Here is a 20,221-nt window from a genome sequence, read left to right on the forward strand (position 1 = left end):
ATGTCATACAGTATCTTACTGTCAAGAGTTTACTAGTCAAGTCCATAACAGGAGTAAAGCCTCTGGCATTAGTCGATGACAACCTCTAACTCTTCAATGGAATGAAGGGTATGTAAAAACAGTACAAGACAGAAAATATGCTACATAGCTAGATAAGATTTTCATTTTCTACCACTGTATTAAAAACATTCAAGATGTCATTCAAGATCCTCCCCTCTGTCTCTCTCTCTCTCTCTTTTTCGCTTCTGAAACATTCCAATATGCAAAATATTATAAATCCATTGTATTTCTTTCGACAAGAAAGTGTAATAATAGCAGAACATACATAACGAACAAAATGTTGTATATATAGCCAGTATTTTTCTGGCTCTGAGCAAATTAATTACGTAGCAAAAGACACCAGCCTTAATTTAGTGGAATGATGTGTGTATGCTTAGTCAGAACACATCACCTAGCCTCTTCTGACTCGTCTTTTTCTTTTAAACTCTCAAAGCCCACCGTGATGCTGTCCCTGGATGAACGATAAACAAAGACACAAAGGTCTAATCTTCATCTGCAGCTTTGGCTGTGGTCCACAGCAGGCACTCTCCAGTCTGCCAAGCAACACATGAAACCCAGTGTCCAGTCACTGCCTTCCTCTTTTCTTCCTTTATCATCCAATAAACGTCAGCCAACTGTGAGGAGACCAGATTGTCTAAACCTGTTGAAAACTGCCAAATCTAGCACACATTGTCAATTTACAGTGCTGTATGAGGATTTTCATTTTATATGCAACCAAGAGAGTATCAAAGTTATATTGATCCAGGATGTATTACTGTAAAGCTGTGCAAAATGGTTTTGTTTGATACAAGAAAAATACGTAATGCTGGGTTAGATGTGACAACAATCAGTGAAAATATCTTGTTTACTTTTGAGCAGCAGCTAGTAGGCACCTATCAATCCACTGGTATAGGACCATTGTCGGTAGTGAATAGTGTGCTAGGATGTTGTGTTAGAAACACATTGCAGTCAACAATGTGTTTCAGTATAACTTTTAGCAGTTCCGATCATAACTTGGTAATGGAGTTACTTTCAGGTTGAGCACTGCAGGCATTTATACACACAGCAACTCCCTGACATGTGTTGCCATGTGCCTCATTTACGGTATTCTTCTTCGTAGTTTGTAAAAAAAAACAATAGTTGCTCCTCGTGAATACAAAAGGAAAACTGCTATGATAGTTGACTTATCTGCAATGCATTGTTCTTCTATATTTCTTGAGTGTTTTGTAAACTGTCTTTTTGGTGAGGGAACAAAATGCTGAGATTAAAAGCTGAGATGAGAAGCCAACAGTGGTAGGGGAATGCAATGCAATTGCCAGAGAGCGTGGGGACATTGCTTACATACGCTACGACAGATTCATTGTCCACTCTCCCTACTAAAACTGGGAGGAGTGATAGAGCCAAGCTTCCGGGTCAGCAGCCTCAGCCCCACATCTCACACACAGACGCACACACACAGACATACACACAGACACACACGCACACACACACGTGCCTGATTGACTGAATTCTATAAGGAATTCAAACTAGACATAGTACCTTTCTTATACAAAGTCCTCAACTAGGCCCTCAACAACAGAGAATACACGCCAGCCTGGATCTCATCTATTTCTACCTTTATGCATAAAGAATGTAAAAATCCAGCAGAATTTACATCGTATCGACCAATATTGTTGCTGAACGGTGACCAAAAATGTATTACATCAATTATTGCAAATAGATGAAATAATGTAATCCCAGATATCATAAACTTTGATCAAACGGGTTCTGTGTCCAGCAGACTCCTGACCGATAATACTAGGCGAATATTTAATGCATTGGAACACGCTCTCAAGAAAAAACATCAACCGCTTATGCCAACTCTAGAAGCAAAGAAAGCCTTTGAAAGGGTGTCATGGCCTTTCATCTTTGAAACATGTCAAACATTGAACTTTTGTGAACTTTTCAGTCAGTTCCCAGCACTACGGATGAAATAAAGCATTACGGTGCCGTATCTGGGTACAGACTAAAAACAGGGAAATCAGAAGCAATGACGGTAGGTCAACCAAAATCCCAAGACATCAAAACTAAGTTTCAACTTAATGAGATCAAAATAAACTGAAATACTTAGGGATTACTATCTCCCAAGATCTGACGAAACTACATCAGGATAACTTTGGAACACTGGAAAACCAGCTTAAAAAGGACCTACAAAGTACCTTTAACAATAACAGGAAGAATTGAAACTATTAAAATGAATGTCCTCCCAAGATTTGTATTCCTGTTCCAGAATCTACCATTAACTACAGCACCAGTTAAAAGCTTGGACACACCTACTCATTCAAGGGTTTGAATGACACTTGGCATTCTGGAGGTGTGTTGGGTCATTGTCCTCTTGAAAAACAAATGATAGTCCCACTAATCGCAAATGAAATGGGATGGCATATTGCTGCAGTGTGTTGTTGTACCATGCTGGTTAAGTGTGACTTGAATTCTAAAGAAATCACAGAATTGCTTCACAGAATTCAAGTAAGACATATTTCAACATCAACTGTTCAGAGGAGACTGTGTGAATCAGGCCTTCATGGTTGAATTGCTGCAAAGAAACCTCTACTAAAAGACACCAATAAGAAGAAGAGACTGGCATGGGCCAAGAAACCCGAGCAATGGACATTAGACCGGTGGAACTCTGTCCTGTGGTCTGATGAGTCTTAATGTGAGATTTTTGGTTCAAACTGCCGTGTCTTTGTTAGACGCAGAGTAGGTGAACGGATGATCTCTGCATGTGTGATTCCCACCGTGAAGCATGAAGGAGGAAGTGTGATGGTGTGGGGGTGCTTTGCTGGTGACACTGTCAGTGATTTATTTAGACTTCAAGGCACACTTAACCAGCATGGCGGCCACAGCATTCTGCAGCGATACGCCATCCCATCTGGTTTGAGCTTAGTGGGACTATCATTTGTTTTTCAACAGGACAAAGACCCAAAACACACCTCCTGGCTGTGTAAGGGGTATTTGACCAAGAAGGAGAGTGATGGAGTGCTGCATCATATGACCTGCACTCCACAATCACCCGAACTCAACCCAATTGAGATGGTTTGGGATGAGTTGGACCGCGTAGTGAAGGAAAAGCAGCCAACAAGTGCTCAGTAGATGTGGGAACTCCTTCAAGACTGTTGGAAAACCATTCCAGCTGAAGCTGGTTGAGAGAATGCCAAGAGTTTACAAAGCTGTCATCAAGGCAAAGGGTGGCTACTTTGAAGAATCTCAAATATAAAATATACTTTGATATGTTTAACACTTTTTGGGTTACTACATGATTCCATAGTTGTTATTTCATAGTTTTGATGTCTTCACTATTATTCTACAATGTAGAAAATAGTAAAAATAAAGGAAAAACCTGGAGTGAGTAGGTGAGTCCAAACTTTTGAGTGGTACTATATATATATATATATGCAAAGAAAAAGCAATGTCTGAGACAGGCCGCTAATAAGAATGGGCAAAAGAACACAGACACTGGACAGAGATATGGCTTTTTCTTTGCAACTCTGCCTAGAAGGCCAGCATCCCGGAGTCGCGTCTTTGCTGTTGACGTTGAGACTGGTGTTTTGTGGGTACTATTAAATGAAGCTGCCAGTTGAGGACTTGTGAGGTGTCTGTTTCTCAAACTAGACACTCTAATGTACTTGTCCTCTTGCTCAGTTGTGCAACGGGGCCTCCCACTCCTCTTTCTATTCTGGTAAGTGCCAGTTTGCGCTGTTCTGTGAAGGGAGTAGAACACAGCGTTGTACGAGATCTTCAGTTTCTTGGCAATTTCTCGCATGGAGTAACCTTCATTTCTCACAACAAAAATAGACTGAAGAGATTCAGAAGAAAATCTTTGTTTCTGGCCATTTTGAGCCTGTAATTGAACCCACAAATGTTGATACTCCAGATACTCAACTAGTCTAAAGAAGGCCAGTGTTATTGATTCTTTAATCAGAACAGCTGTGCTAATATAATTGCAAAGGGTTTTCCAATGATCAATTAGCCTTTTAAAATGATACACTTCGATTAGCTAACACAACGTAATATTGGAACACAGGACTGATGGTTGCTGATAATGGGCCTCTGTACGTCTATGTAGATTTTCCATTAAAAGTCAGCCGTTTCCATCTACAATAGTCATTTACAACTTAAAAAATGTCTACACTGTACTTCTGATCCATTTTATGTTATGTTAATGGACAAAAAAATTGCTTTTCTTTCAAAAAGAAGGACATTTCAAAGTGACCCCAAACTTTTGAACGGTATTATAAGTGAAATAATCTGTCTCTAAACAATTGTTGGAAAAATTACTTGTGTCATGCACAAAGTAGATGTCCTAACCGACTTGCCAAAACTATAGTTTGTTAACAAGAAATTTGTGGAGTGGTTGAAAAACGAGTTTTAATGACTCTGACCTAATTGTATGTAAACTTCCGACTGCAACTGTAAATATTTATATATATATATATATATATATATAAATATTTGCAGTTGCAATTTACAGTTGCAATATTTACAGTTTTGTCATATATACTACATGACAAAAAGTATGTGGAAACCTGCTCGTTCAACATCTCATTCTAAAATCATGGGCATTAATATGGAGTTGGTCCCCTCTTTGCTGCTTTAACAGACTCCACTTTTCTGGGAAGGCTTTCAACTAGATGTTGGAACATTGCTGCGGGGACTTGCTTCCATTCAGCCACAAAAGCATTAGTGAGGTCGGGCACTAATGTTAGGCGATTAGGCCTGGCTCGCAGTCGGCGTTCCAATTCATCTCAAAGATGGGGTTGCGGTCAGGGCTCTGTGCAGGCCGCTCAAGTTCTTCCACACCAATCTCAATAAATTATTTCTCTATGGACCTCACTTTTCTGTAGCATTAAGATTTCCCTTCACTGGAACTAAGGGGCCCAGCCCAAACCATGAAAAACAGCCCCAGAACATTATTCCTCCTCCACCAAACTTTACAGTTGACATTATGCATTTGGGCAGGTAGCATTCTCCTGGCATTTGCTAAACCCAGATCCGTCCGTTGGACTGCCAGATGGTGAAGCGTGATTCATTACTGCAGAGAACACGTTTCCACTGCTCCAGAGTCCAATGGCGGTGAGCTTTACACAACTCCAACTGACGCTTGGCATTGCGCATGGTGATCTTAGGCTTGTGTGGGGCTGCTCGGCCATGGGAACTCATTTCATGAAGCTCCCGACAAAACAGTTCTTGAGCTGAGGTTGCTTCCAGAGGCAGTTTGAAACTCAGTAGTGAGTGTTGCAACCGAGGAGAGACGATAACTTTTTGGGGGACCGGGGCAGATATAGCAGGGCAGAAATTGTACAAACTGACTTGTTGGAAAGGTGACATCCTATGATGGTGCCACGTTGAAAGTCACTGAGCTCTTCAGTAAGGCCACTCCACTCCCAATGCTTGTCTATGGAGATTGCATGCCTGTGTGCTCGATTTATACACCTGACAGCAACGGGTGTGGCTGAAAAGGCCAAAACCACTCATTTGAAGGGGTGTCCACATACTTGTGTGTGTGTATATATACAGTGAATGTCTGTAATGTTCATGTTATTATTTTAAATGTATGCAAATTGTGTTTTTGTCTGTAATGTCTTTTTAGTTATCTGTCGGATCCCAGGAAGACAAGCTGTCACCATTGGCGTTGGCTAATGGAGATCCTGATAAAGTCATAAATGAGCAGCAGATCCCTGTCCAGTTATCAGAGCCTCCTCATCCTTGCATTCCATAAGTTATTTGTGCCATTAATGCCAAAATATTGCTGAAAGCTGAGGTGTGTGTGTGTAAGTGTGTGTGTAAATGTGTGTGTAAGTGTTTAAGTGTGTAAGTGAGTGAGAGCAGCCCTTTTTGATTGGTATGCCTATGGCACACATTTACAGGACCATAACTGGAAATGTTTTATTAAAGCTTCTTAAACTTTCAAAGGCTTGTCAGGGATGTTAAATTGCTTCTCCCAGCCTGGGAAAATACTGATTCAGACTGCAGATAGCAGCAGCAAGAGAAAACAAAAAAATGATTTATCTGTTCAAAGCCAGCATTTGTTAACATTAAGTGCCTCTGTTTAGATAAGAAATGTCCATGTATACCTTTCATGAGGCATGCAGAACACAAAAAGCTGAGCAACTTATCAATTACTCCATCCTGTTTTCCTTTTTCTTATCTTATACATTCTATGTCTTGTTTACATTCAAGGAACAAGTGTATTCGGCATTAAGAGACAAAGTGAGATGAGAGAGAGAGCCAAGCTGAATTTCGAGAATGGGTCTGGAGAGGGAGAGGGGAAAGGGAGAGGGGAAAGAAGTGACCTCAGAGGCCATCACCTAGATGGAACTGCCTATTGATTTGTATCACAGCCATTAACACTGGGCAGTAGAGTCCTTACTTAGCGAATGCAAGAGTAATATGTGACAGAGTCACATTCATCAGTGACAATGAATGTCTGGTTACCAACACAGAGGCAGGAAGTGTCAATGATTGGGTGCAGAGATGTAGCGGAGTCAGGCGCAGGACACAGGTTTGAGCAAAACAACTGAGTTTATTCACAAAAAAGGCAAGTAATATTCCAATAAGGAAAATACAGACAGAATAACACCTGCATGAACCACTAAGACACCAACAATCACGGACAGAACAGAAAGGTATGCCAGAGGGTTAAATAAGGAACGTGATATGGGAATTGAAACCAGGTGTGTGTAATACAGACAAAACAAAACGAAAATGAAACATGGATCGGTGGTGACTAGAAAGCCGGTGACGTCGACCGCCGAACGCCACCCGAACAAGGAGAAGGGCTGACTTCGGCGGAAGTCGTGACACGAAGACTACTTTCCAAATGGACATTAAAGAACTAGGCTGATTATGTGGAATGTTGCTTCCCCCCTTTATCACTGGCAAAAGGGGATTTGGTTACACAAAACACACAACATACATAAGCCTTGCATTTATGTACCTGTTTTATTAAGTATAAGGCTGACAATTATAATGTATGAATGTACAATATATGTACTTTTACATACTTTCGAGGTATAGGCATAGTTAAAGTTAAGTAGAATTCTTTTGAAAAATAGTACTGTATAGGTTTACTCCCCCCATCTCCTATTTCCACCATGACTCATAGAAATGATCCAGTCTACTTATTTAATTCCACGAGCACTAATCATCAAGCATTGAGAACATCAGTAAGCAATCTGACTAAATCCTTTCATTGCCTTGGAGTGTTTGAACTTCCTCAGAGGACGTCGACCCTGTTGATTTTACTTGAATAGCATGGTGCGGAATTGTCACACAGGATAAAAGTGTGGCAGATGGTATCTGTTACTATAAGGATCAGCTGTCAGTGCTTTCACGTTGCCTCTATCTTGGTCCCTAAGCTAGCTCCTCCAAACTTTGGTTCTCAGCTAATGATTTCACAGGACGAGGATGCAACTTTTAATGATCTTCACCGACTATTATTCAAATGTGTGCTGTGGCAGTGTTCATATTAGCTATATGACTGAACTCATTGCATCCCTCTGAGAATGATTTCAGTCATGTTAAACTTTGTTCAGAATATCTTATAGGTCTGTTTTTATTTAATTTTCTAAATTCTAAAATGTAGTTGATTTAGTTAGAATGCCACAGCCGTTGTTAAATGTGTCCATAATTCAGACAGCAGAGCAACCCTAATCTGTGTTTCATTCTCATCAGACTCTTCTCAATGGCTGAAACCTCTGGTCTGGCATACTGATAATATAAACTATAGTCATGCTGTGTACGGAATCACAACTCACTTAGTTGTTGTATAGAGCAGTCAGGCCCAATACCAAAGGTGGGGACCTTGGCTGGTGGTGGTGGTGGTTTTTCCTTCTCATTGGCGCTGTAATAATAACAACTGAGACAAGCCAATTAAAGGCCAGTGGACTGCACCACTGTCACTCTCTCCATGCAGGCGCTGACAGGGCAGCGGCTAATTGCGGGACCAGGATGTTAATTGAAACCTTGCATGGTGATTAACACATTTCCAAAGCATTGAAACAACCTCTGCTATGATTAATATACACCTGTCATAACTAATTACATTGATACTGAAGAATGATTAGGCCTGTCTTGCAGTCCTCCTCCATCACACACTCTAGCCTTGATTAACACATCTCTGATGAATAGTAGAACATGGCAGATTAACAAGACCTGTCGGTCAGTTGTGTTCTTTCTACTTCAAAGGAACCTTTCCAAAATAAATATATTTGTTAGATATGTAGATTTCTTGTCTCACGAGAACTCTAATTTGAGTTGTAGGTCTATACCAGACATATTCCGAAGTGCAATAAAGTTTTGGAATGCAGTGATATGTGTTGAGATGTAAATGTATGCTAAGAGAATTTCCTCATCAATCAGAAATAACTGGACCATAATACAATATATTAAACCATTTTTTTTTTTAATAATTAGTATTTGTAGAAAAGGGTTACGCTAATTAATGTCTGGAACAAATAGCATGTAATTGGCAACTTTAATTTCTGCCAAGCTCCAAATAAATTAAGTATGGGTATGAAGGGTAGATTGACAGTAAAGCAATCAGAACACTCTAAAAGGCTATCATTTGCTTGATTTCCCTTTTCTTGCAATCAGTGCTGTTCAGCCATTTCACTCTCTGAGGTTGGTTGGTTGTTCTGCTATGCAGTACATTAAAAAACTGCAGTCTTATTGGGCATACCATGTCAAATTCATTGAGTCAGAGTGTACAGTCAAAGTTGAGAAGCTGTAAAAACAAAGGGCAACTAATAACAAAGCCAACTAAACTCAGTAAAAAAAGAAACGTCCCTTTTTCAGGACCCTGTCTTTCAAAGATAATTCATAAAAATCCAAATAACTTCACAGATCTTCATTGTAAAGGGTTTAAACACTGTTTCCTGTGCTTGTTCAATGAACCATAAGCAATTAATTAACATGCACCTGTGGAACGGTCGTTAAGATACTAACAGCTTACAGACGGTAGGCAATTAAGGTCACAGTTATGAAAACTTAGGACACTAAAGAGGCCTTTCTACTGACTCTGAAAAACACCAAAAGAAAGATGCCCAGGGTCCCTGCTCATCTGTGTGAACGTGCCTTAGGCATGCTGGGCAGATGTGGGAACGCACAATCCCTCCATCAGTGCTCAGACTGTCCGCAATAGGCTGAGAGAGGCTGGACTGAGGGCTTGCAGGCCTGTTGTAAGGCAGGTCCTCACCAGACATCACCGGCAACAACGTCGCCTATGGGAACAAACCCACCGTCGGAGATGCACTGCAGTGCTTAATGCAGCTGGTGGCCACAGCAGATACTGACTGTTATTTTTGATTTTGACCCCCCCTTTGTTCAGGGACACATTATTCAATTTCTGTTAGTCACATGTCTGTGGAACTTGTTCAGTTTATTTCTCAGTTGTTGAATCTTGTTATGTTCATACAAATATTTACACATGTTAAGTTTGCTGAAAATAAACGCAGTTAACAGTGAGAGGACGTTTCTATTTTTAGCTGAGTTTATTTGCTGAATAGTAGGGTAGAGTTGGATTTACAATAATTTAATTGCTTACGAAAACTGTTAAGATCCACTGTAATAAAGAAGTGCTTTTATTCTCTTTGGACTAAATGTTATTACAAGAGTGTTTGTGTTATCCTACGTATAATGACTGAATTGAACAGTAACTCCTATCTTTGTGTCCCTTTAGACCACGAGCGGATCGGGAAGGACTCGTCCTATGAGCAGGAGGGAAAGGTCCAGTTTGTGGTCGACGCAGTCTACGCCATGGCTCATGCCCTACACAACATGCACAAGGAGCTCTGTCCAGGCAATGTGGGCCTCTGCTCCAAAATGGAAACCATCAATGGAACCATGTTGCTCAAGTTCATTCGCAAAGTCAACTTTACAGGTTTGTTTTTGTAATGCACAAACTACAAACACCTGTGAATATATGCAAGATAGCAGATACACACAAAAAATACACAAACACTATACAAATATACACATTGGCAAAGGCATCAGCATTTCCTTCAGTATTTCTCTCTAAGACAATGCCTTACCATTCATTTGTAAATAGGCTTTATCAATTGAAACACTCTCAAACCCTTGCTTTGTTCCTTCCACCACATTTAGCTTGAATGATGTGTCTTACTATTGTAATTATTTCGATAACAAACCGTAATGCAAGAAACATTGTGTTTCTACAGCCAAATGAAAGATTTCAGAGTCTTCCAGAGAGCAGCATGAAAAATGCCACTCCCAACAAATCCGCAAAGAGAACATGAAAGCAAAATCAAGCTGCTATTGCAGGGGAGCAAACCGATATTACTAGCTTACTGTTACTCAGTCCAGAGAAACTAATCTGCATTTGTATGGAATCTCTTTTGCCAGAGAAGCATTTGAAGTGGTGGTAGTTCACTGCACTGTTGTACACTGCAGTGAAAAGAAGAGAAAAAACATTGTGTTGTTGTAATGGAACAAGCTTTAAGAAAAATACACTAGTTGTGGTGAAATATCAAACAAGACAGTGGACATTTGATTAAAATCAGCTGGACTGTATAAAGCTTGGTTATTGATAGCTTGTAGATCGATTGAAGATCAACATAAAACAAAAGTTCTAAGATGATTAACACTTTAGTCGTGGAACTCAATACGGTTTAGCTGACAGAAAAGTCGCCCACACTGTCTTAGTCATTTTATAAACCTCAAAGTGACAACCTCATCTCCAGTCCACACAGGTGTTGAAATTTCAAGGAAAGACAAACTCAGATCGCCTAATAACCAATTGTGTGAGTGTGACTCATTGGCCTGCTAGGCTATTTTAGAGTACGGTCTCTGTCTGATGTCACTTTCATCTGTTCTAATAAGGTGCTGCTAATTATACATCAACTGAGCAGAAGGTCAGAGTGATGCAGAGTGGAGGCAATCAGACATAATGCAACATGTGCATCCTGACATCCAAGGACTGCTCAGACCCCCCCTTAGAGCTAATTATATGGTAATAGGTGCCCTATTTGAATGGAGGCAGAGGAAGGCACAATCCAAATCGAGAATGGAAGGGAGAGCCGTAGGGTCAGAATAGAATAGAATAGCTGAACAGCAAAATGGAGAGCTGCCTTATCACAGGCTCTTATTAACCTTCCATAGAGGTGTGCTGCTTCTTATGTTATGCACAAAAGGTGACTCTATCAGGCAGAGTGTATATTGATTAGGCATACCAACCAATCACCACCTCCGTAGAACAACGTCTACCTCTTCAGCTACCTGTTCAGCTTTGTAACTGAGATGATTACTTCAGATCCTGACCTAAATGGCTCATCACCAGGCATAGCCACACTGCACGTAGGCTGCTCTAGCAGCTCCTCACTCCCGTTCTGTGCTTCAGGGTTTCTCTCTGTTAAGCTCGACCTGAGAGCTGTTGCATTTTATTGCTTTGAATGTACACACATTTCCTGAACGCAACACCGCTCATTTGTCTCAATGTATCACGTTTCAGGTAAGACCCAGATGCAGACAACGTCGAAGTAACAACAGTTTATTAATCAAACAGGGGTAGGCAAAAGACAGGTCAAGGGCAGGCAGAGGTCAGTAATCCAGTTAGGTGGGGCAAAGGTACAGGATGGCAGGTAGGCTCAGGGTCAGGGCAGGCAAAAGTCAGTAATCCAGAAAGGTGGGGCAAAGGTACAGGACGGCAGGCAGGCTCAGGGCAGGCAGAATGGTCAACACCGGGAAAACAGGAACAATCGAGAGACAGGAGCAGAGGGGAAAAACCCTTGTAGGCTTGACAAAACAAAACGAACTGGCAACAGACAAACAGAGAACACAGGTATAAATACACAGGGGATAATGGGGAAGATGGGCGACACCTGGAAGGAGGTGGAGACAATCACGAAGACAGGTGAAACAGATCAGGGTGTAACACAATGACTTAACTTTAATTACCTCAGTTCCCTTCACTTAAAGGGAATATTGTCTGTCTGCAAAATACAATAAAAAGGGAAACCTTCTCTTAAGGAATAAGCATAGTTCTGTTACCATGTTTTCTCCTTTAGACAACCAACTACAAGTTCTTCCCAAAATGGAGACAACATGCAAATTATAATTAGAACATTGTTTGCATATTTCTCAACTTGGTGATTATATGTATCCAGGTCACCCCTCATTTGGGTGTTTGTTCTAACACAATATGAAACAAATTGGCCCAATTTGAAACTCAGCACAAGATGCACAAGTTCACAACCTGAACCAAAGTTCAGACATTATGTCACGCCCTGGCCATAGAGAGGCTTTTATTCTCTATTTTGGTCAGGCCAGGGTATGACTAGGGTGGGCATTCTAGTTTCTTTATTTCTATGTTTTCTATTTCTTTGTGTTTGGCCGGGTGTGGTTCTCAATCAGAGGCTGCTGTCTATCGTTGTCTATGATTGAGAACCATACTTAGGTAGCCCTTTTTCCACCTGTCTGTGTGGGAAGTTGACTTTTGTTTAGGGCACGTAGCCTTTAGCTTCACGGTTTGTTTTTGTAGTGTTTGTTGTTTTGTTCGGCGTCATTTTTATTAATAAAAGTGAAATGTACGCTCACCACGCTGCACCTTGGTCCTCTTCTTACGACAGCCGTGACACATTAAGCTCCCTTTCTAGCCATCCCACTGCTCTCACCTTCATGTCCAGTTCACTCAGTCTCCAACCTAGCAGTATCACTCCCCTATGGAAAAGGACTTAGAAAACCCTTTACATGCATTACTGGAATACTTCTCAGTAATAAAACTACAGGTATTGCATTTAAACCTAAGATGGCCTAAAAATCAATGCCAAAAACACATTACCGGTGATATCTATTGCTGTGAAGTCTTACTGTACATTAGAAAGTAGAATTTAAAAGGTTTTAAGGAAGAGAACAGGAAATGTTGACATGATCTCAGTGTATTCTGGGAACTAGAAGCACCCATGCTGACTAGAGGAAAGGAGACACCTGGCCACTCCAGATATTGTTGACAAAGTTGATTCTTGTTGATGTTAGGCCTACCACCGTATTGTCTGTGTCATTTCAGAAATGTTTCTGTTGCGCTGGCTAGACTGTATAATTTTTTTGTGGTAGCATAACTTACATTGTGAAGTCCCTTTTTTCAAAGAAAACACGGTTAGAGATAAAAAGGTCTAAATACCCATATCCATTACACTAGAACCCATCGGCTTCGCGTTCATTAAAAGCATTGAACTGTTCGATTTTTGTGATTTTAGCATGGCTGAGATTGTTGCTGAGACTGTTGCTTTAGCTCACAAAATGCAATATTGTTTGTCTACTTCTGAATTCTTCAAACAATGGATACTTTTCCTCATTGCGCGGCCTTAAGCAAAGCCTAGCACATATAAACTTGCTGTTTTGTAAAGCCAGTTAATTGTTGTAACTGCCTGTGCATGAATGTTTAATTACAGAGTGGGGAAGCATAAACGCCAAATGCCATCCTCCCTGCCAGGCAACTAACAAATTACGTGCCACAACAAACATAAAGGGGAGGGTAAAATACAGCATGGAACACAATGCATCACCCTTTTTGAGTTTTGTGTCACATAGAGATGACAGGGAGAGGCTGACAGGACAATCAGCCACAGCATTGGCCTTAGCTCTGCTCAATTTGATGACTAATAACCAGGAAAGGCTGGGCCTCCATTTTGAGTGGTTGTAAATTATAGTGTGTCACCACCGAATCCCTGTGTTTTCAAAGCCTACTTTTGCATTTACAGTGAAATGTAGGAGATTGTGGTAATTGTGTATCTTTCACTGTTAGCTTGGTTGCAGGATTCTGAAGCAGTAACAGTGGCATAGAGGAGATGATGTCTCATAGAGATATACTTTAACTAGTGATTTATTCAGTTTTTTCCTGATTGACCCCCAGATATGATTATGGATTTGTGGTTTGCATGCAGCTCACTTGAGACATTTAGGGTAAACCACTGTGCATACATTACAGACCTTACCTCAAGCATTGTCAACTGTTTTTCTGAAGTTCCTTATTGAATGTTCAGACTCACGGAAGAATAACCCCTGGGAAAGCCTATATTTATACCACATGCGGTACCGATATGTGGAATAAATGACAAGACACAAAACCACAGTCATGAAATGTATTTATGGATATTATTTTTTACATCTAACCTTTATGATTTTAGTACAATGTATGCCATCTTTACATAATGTAAACAATTCAAGTGCTTAGAATAATATGTAGTACTTTTTATACTCCAAATACTGTAACTATCAATTAGTCAGTCAATAATTGGGTCAAGATCATTGGTTCTGGAGAATGTATTTCAGTTGACTGTGATTTTATACTGGACTATTTTACCACTCTTCAGACTCTATAGACTATTGCTTCACAATTTAACCATATGATGCCAGTTTTCTTTACACATTCGAGAAGTGCAAGCTTTGACAGTGACAAAACTACAGCAGAGCAATAACCTCTGAGATAATGGAGATGGACTCTTCTTTCTTACAATAGCTGCAGGCAAGAAGCCCAGTCCACAGGCTTAGAATGCCACTAAATCTTTTCAAAATACAAAATGATATAGAGAGTTGACACCTTAAAATACTTTTTTGATTTATCAAATGCCCATGGGAGCCTCTTGAAGAAGTAAAGTGTGCTAATTCCAGTCTATTTTCCATCAGCTTCTTTAATGAATGACTTCTAAAGGTTACCATTTTTATCTGGCACTGGATAAACCTTTCTAATTCAAACTCATATCTTTTCAATTACTCACAGAGTATTTAATCAAAATGATTTGAAAAGTGACTCGTATATGAATACAATTGGAGTAGTTTTAGTGTCGTGAGAAATGTATACAGTGGAGGCTGCAAGGCATTCTCATGTCTCACCACAGATAACTTAAGTTTGCAAGCTGAGAATATTGGCTTTTGATCTGCTCTTCAGTGCTGACATCCTTTGACTTGTGGACATTGTCCCCTTGGAACATATTCTCTTTAGATATAGACACAGTGACACCTTTACCGCATGAAACGCCTTGTAAACTCAGCAAAAAAGAAACGTCCTCTCACTGTCAACTGCGTATATTTTCAGCAAACTTAGCATGTGTAAATATTTGTATGAACATAACAAGATTCAACAACTGAGACATAAACTGAACAAGTTCCACAGACATGTGACTAACAGAAATGGAACAATGTGTCCCTGAACAAAGGGGGGTCAAAATCAAAAGTAACAGTCAGTATCTGGTGTGCATCTCCTCCTCATGGACTGCACCAGATTTGCCGGTTCTTGCTGTGAGATGTTACCCCACTCTTCCGACAAGGCACCTGCAAGTTCCCTGATTTTTCTGGGGGGAATGACACTAGCCCTCACCCTCCGATCCAACAGGTCCCAGACGTGCTCAATGGGTTTGAGATCCGGGCTCTTCGCTGGCCATAGCAGAACTCTGACATTCCTGTCTTGCAAGAAATCACGCACAGAATGAGCAGTATGGCTGGTGGCATTGTCATGCTAGAGGGTCATGTCAGGATGAGCCTGCAGGAAGGGTACCACATGAGGGAGGAGGATGTCTTCCCTTGTAACACACAGTGTTGAGATTGCCTGTAATGACAACAAGCTCAGTCCGATGATGCTGTTACACACCGCCCCAGACCATGACGGACCCTCCACCTCCAAATTGATCCCGCTCCAGAGTACAGGCCTCGGTGTAACGCTCATTCCTTCGACGATAAACGCGAATCCCCTGGTGAGACAAAACCGCAACTCGTTAGTGAAGAGCACTTTTTGCCAGTCCTGTCTGGTCCAGCGACAGTGGGTTTGTGCCCATAGGCGACATTGTTGCCGGTGATGTCTGGTGAGGACCTGCCTTACAACAAGCCTACAAGCCCTCAGTCTAGCCTCTCTCAGCCTATTGCGGACAGTCTGAGCACTGATGGAGGAATTTTGTGCTCCTGGTGTAACTCGGGCAGTTGTTGTTGCCATCCTGTACCTGTCCCGCAGGTGTGGTGTTCGGATGTACCGATCCTGTGCAGGTGTTGTTACATGTGGTCTTTCACTGTGAGGACGATCAGCTGTCCATCCTGTCTCACTGTAGCGCTGTCTTAGGCATCTCACAGTACGGACATCGCAATTTATTGCCCTGGCCACATCTGCAGTCCTCATGCCTCCTTGCAGCATGCCTAAGGCACATTCACGCAGGGACCCTGGGCATCTTTCTTTTGGTGTTTTTCAGTCAGTAGAAAGGCCTCTTTAGTGTCCTAAGTTTTCATAACTGTTACCTAAATTGCCTACCGTCTGTAAGCTGTTAGTGTCTTAACGACCGTTCCACAGGTGCATGTTCATTAATTGTTTATGGTTCATTGAACAAGCATGGGAAACAGTGTTTAAACCCTTTACAATGAAGATCTGTGAAGTTATTTGGATTTTTACGAATTATATTTGAAAGACAGGGACCTGAAAAAGGGACGAGTTTATTTTGAATCTCCTTTCAATATCTTAGCTTTCTCACCCATTAACTTTCACAGCTGAGATCTGAGACCTGACTTGCAAGCACACCTATGTGTATTGCTTTGACGTCTTGGCATGTGTGATGTCAAGTGCCACCAAAATGAGCTACAACCATATTTCAAAGGGCTTGGGGTAATGTGCAATGGAGGGGAGGAGAGAGAGAAGGAAAGAGAGATAGTTACTCTCCATGGCCTTCTCTATTTAATCGACAGCCACACTAATATGGGGCAGCTGGCTGTGGTTCTCTACTCTCGGCTCCCAACAGAAAATCACAGGATCCCCAGACCCATCATTTGACACAGTGAGGAGTTTTTGGGATGGCTCAGGACCAAGCAGGCACACACAGAGAGGGAGAGGCAGGGATAGGTAGTGAGAGGAACGGGGAGGGAGGGAGAGGGAGAGGCAGGGATAGGCAGAGACAGGCAGGGGAGGGAGGGAGAGGCAGAGGGAGGCAGGAAGAGGGAAGGAGTGGCAGGAAGAGGGAAGGAGTGGCAGGAAGAGGGAAGGAATGGCAGGAAGAGGGAAGGAATGGCAGGAAGGTAGAAAGAGTGGCAAGAAGAGGGAAAGAGTGTCAGGAAGAGGGAAGGAGTGGCAGCAGAGAGAGGGAGAGGGAGGGAGAGGCAGTGGAAGGCAGGGGAGGGAGGCAGAGAGAGTGAGGTAGAGGCAGGGAGAGGCAGCGGGAGGGAGTAATAGGCAGGGAGAGGGAGGGAGAGGCAGGGGGAGGCAGGTAAGCAGGGGGAGGGCAGGGGAAGGAGGGAGGGAGAGGCAGGGAGTCAGGAGGCAGGGGGAGGGACCTTACTGTGGTAATCAGGCTCCATTCTGTCATTAGCCATCACTCAGAGAGGGGACTTTGAGGGCAACGTCTAACAGAGAAACAAGCAGAACAAAAGAGTGTGAAATGATATGCGAATGGCCACAGACATGGGAAGTCCCACGTGGCTGTCATCCTCCCTTTTACTCCACTCATTAATAACAGTATGGTAGAAGACTCATGCCCCAGCACTTACACCACAGTAAGCCCTTTTATAGAGTAATGCTGTTAATACACAGTATATGATGAAAACAAAAACATCTGATTTCCCAGCTACAGCTTTAATGAATAATCAGACTACTTTATTACACTGTCTCAGGTAATAAAAATAGTAATAAAAAGACGATTGAATTATTCAGCTGCACATGTGAATATAGAGCTAGAGGGCAGGTATAGCGCTCTCGAGTGGCGAAGGGGCTCCCGAGTGGCGCAGCGGTCTATGTCACTGCATCTCAGTGCTAGAGGCATCACTACAGACCCTGGTTTGATTCCAGGCTGTATCACAACCGGCCGTGATTGGGAGTCCCATAGAGCGACGCACAATTGGCTCAGCATCGTCCACGTTTGGGTTTGGCCGGGGTAGGCCGTCATTGCAAATAAGAATTTATTCTTAACTGACTTGCCAAGTTAAATAAAGGTTAAATAAAAAAAATACTAATGAAATATACATCTAAGAGATCAGCTTCTAGTTTTGTGCCAACATCTATTAAACTGCTCAACTAATATTTATATTTGTAAATATGTCTATATACAGTGCATTCGGAATGTATTCAGACCCTTGACTTTTTCCATATTTTGTTATGTTACAGCCATATTCTAAAATGCATTAAATACCCAATAATGCATGTCAATCAAATGAAATGTATTTGTCACATATGTTGTGACTTTACTTTCATTAATCTGATGACTGTTACTTATAAAATCAACTAAACTATGTTTAACCAGATTAAATGAATTATGTAAAAATTAAGTCATTTGGAATTTGGGGCACCACGAGAGCTGTTGTTTAAAGTGTTACCATCTCCCGAATTAATCTTTAAAAGTCTTTACCGATCACATCCATAAAACAATCAATGTATTAATCATAATCTCGTATCATATCCTCATTCTGAACAGTCATAACCTCCTGCATCTGCAAAAACCCCAGCATTATAATGTATAACTTATAATTCAGTACTACACAAATTGGTTTAATTATTTATTTACTAGCTCACTAAATATGAACACAGGATAAAGATCCACACTTAATACATTAAGAAAAGGTCCCTAGCGGACTGACACAACATATGGTGGCTTGTTACAAAGAAGATGAAAAGGGAGGGAGAGAGAGAAAGAGACACTTATCGTTGATACATTTTAGGAACTACTCTCACAGTAATCATATACTTTGCAAACGAACCACCGGCCATTTGTAGTAAGAAATCATGAATGTATTTATGTTTAAATGCCTTTGTTCGATGTGGATCTCTGTCGGAACCAGCTTTCTCAGGAAGGGTATTGGGCCTTTTTGCGGCATGCTTGTAAGGCTCTGATTGTCCAAAAAGGGTAACCCCCTCCGTCTTCTACTGTTGTTCACTGTGGAAGATGCTCGTTGGAAGAAAGGCTAGCTAGCCATGTCGACGGTTCCCATTGGTGATGAAAGAAGTAGAATAATCAACCAAACATGTACTGCAGGCTCTAGTTTAACTAATCTTGACTTTTGCCCGGTGATATGATCAAGCGCTGCAAAGAAGGACCAAGAACAGAGGAACACGTCTTGCCCTTCAGTGTACACAGAGGGCTAATGTCAACAGTATACATGTCGGTCTCTCTTTGCTCAAAGTAGAGGAGAGATTGACTGCATCAATTCTTGTTTCTGTGAGAAATATTAATGTGTTGGAAATTCAAAATTGTCTGTATAATCAACTTACTGTAGACTGAGTATACAAAGCGTTAAGAATACCTGCTCTTCCATGACAGACTGACCAGGGGAATTCAGGTGAAGCTATGATCCCTTATTGATGTCACTTGTTAAACCAACTTCAGTCAGTGTAAATGAAGGGGAGGAGATAAGTTTAACTTCTCACGAGTCAGCAACCCTGATCCGGTAGCACCCCCCAACTCACCCCACTGATTAGCACAGATAGCATAGCGTCACAAGCAACTTGTTGCATCTAAATATCATTAAATCACAGTCCAAGACACCAGATGAAAGATACAGGTCTTGTGAATAAAGCCACCATTTCAGATTTTTAAAATGTTTTACAGGGAAGACAGAATATGTAAATCATTAGCTAACCACGTTAGCGGAGACACGATATTTTACCAGGCAGATTCGGCTAGGCGCCCACGTCCAGTTCACATGCACAACAGATATGATATAAAATCGTAAATTGGGTCTTACTATGGCTGATCTTTCATCAGATTTGATCAAAGTGTCCTTGTCAAGATGAGTCGTTGGTTCCGTTCAGAAATGTTCTTTTCCCACTGCATTTAGCACAGGTCCCGGCCGAGTGGCACGAATTCTCAAACGTAAATACAATCCGACAACGGTAACCGAAAAACTCCCGGAAAAAATTCAAATAATCTGATTAAACTATATTGAAAAAACATACATTACGATGATATGGTCACATGTATCAAACAAAATTCGACACGGAGATAGTTTGCATACATAACGCCAGCAAAACAGTACACCAACGCAGCTCAAATATCGAGCGATTCAGTAAACCGGAAGTTGTCGGTCACGCCAAAGAATTGGGTCCTATTTCACGTCAGTCCCAGATAAACAAAGAATTTCTCCTCTGACGTCATCTTGACAACCAGAGGAGGAGAACGAGGTGTGTTTCTGGTCATAGGGCACGACCATATATAGGCAGAGCTTTGAA

General features: G+C 41.4%; 1 protein-coding gene across 1 annotated transcript in view; it reads left to right on the forward strand.

The window, feature by feature from the left end:
- The window catches only part of LOC111966943 (metabotropic glutamate receptor 4-like), a 239,068-nt gene that overhangs the window by 189,735 nt on the left and 29,112 nt on the right, over nucleotides 1-20,221 (forward strand). Inside the window, exon 6 of the mRNA XM_023991883.2 lies at nucleotides 9,758-9,958. Coding sequence (XP_023847651.2) covers nucleotides 9,758-9,958 — 201 coding nt within the window. The remainder of the gene's footprint in view (nucleotides 1-9,757; nucleotides 9,959-20,221) is intronic.

Source organism: Salvelinus sp. IW2-2015, linkage group LG7 (assembly GCF_002910315.2).
Source record: "Salvelinus sp. IW2-2015 linkage group LG7, ASM291031v2, whole genome shotgun sequence".
In the NCBI taxonomy this organism is placed as follows: domain Eukaryota; kingdom Metazoa; phylum Chordata; class Actinopteri; order Salmoniformes; family Salmonidae; genus Salvelinus; species Salvelinus sp. IW2-2015.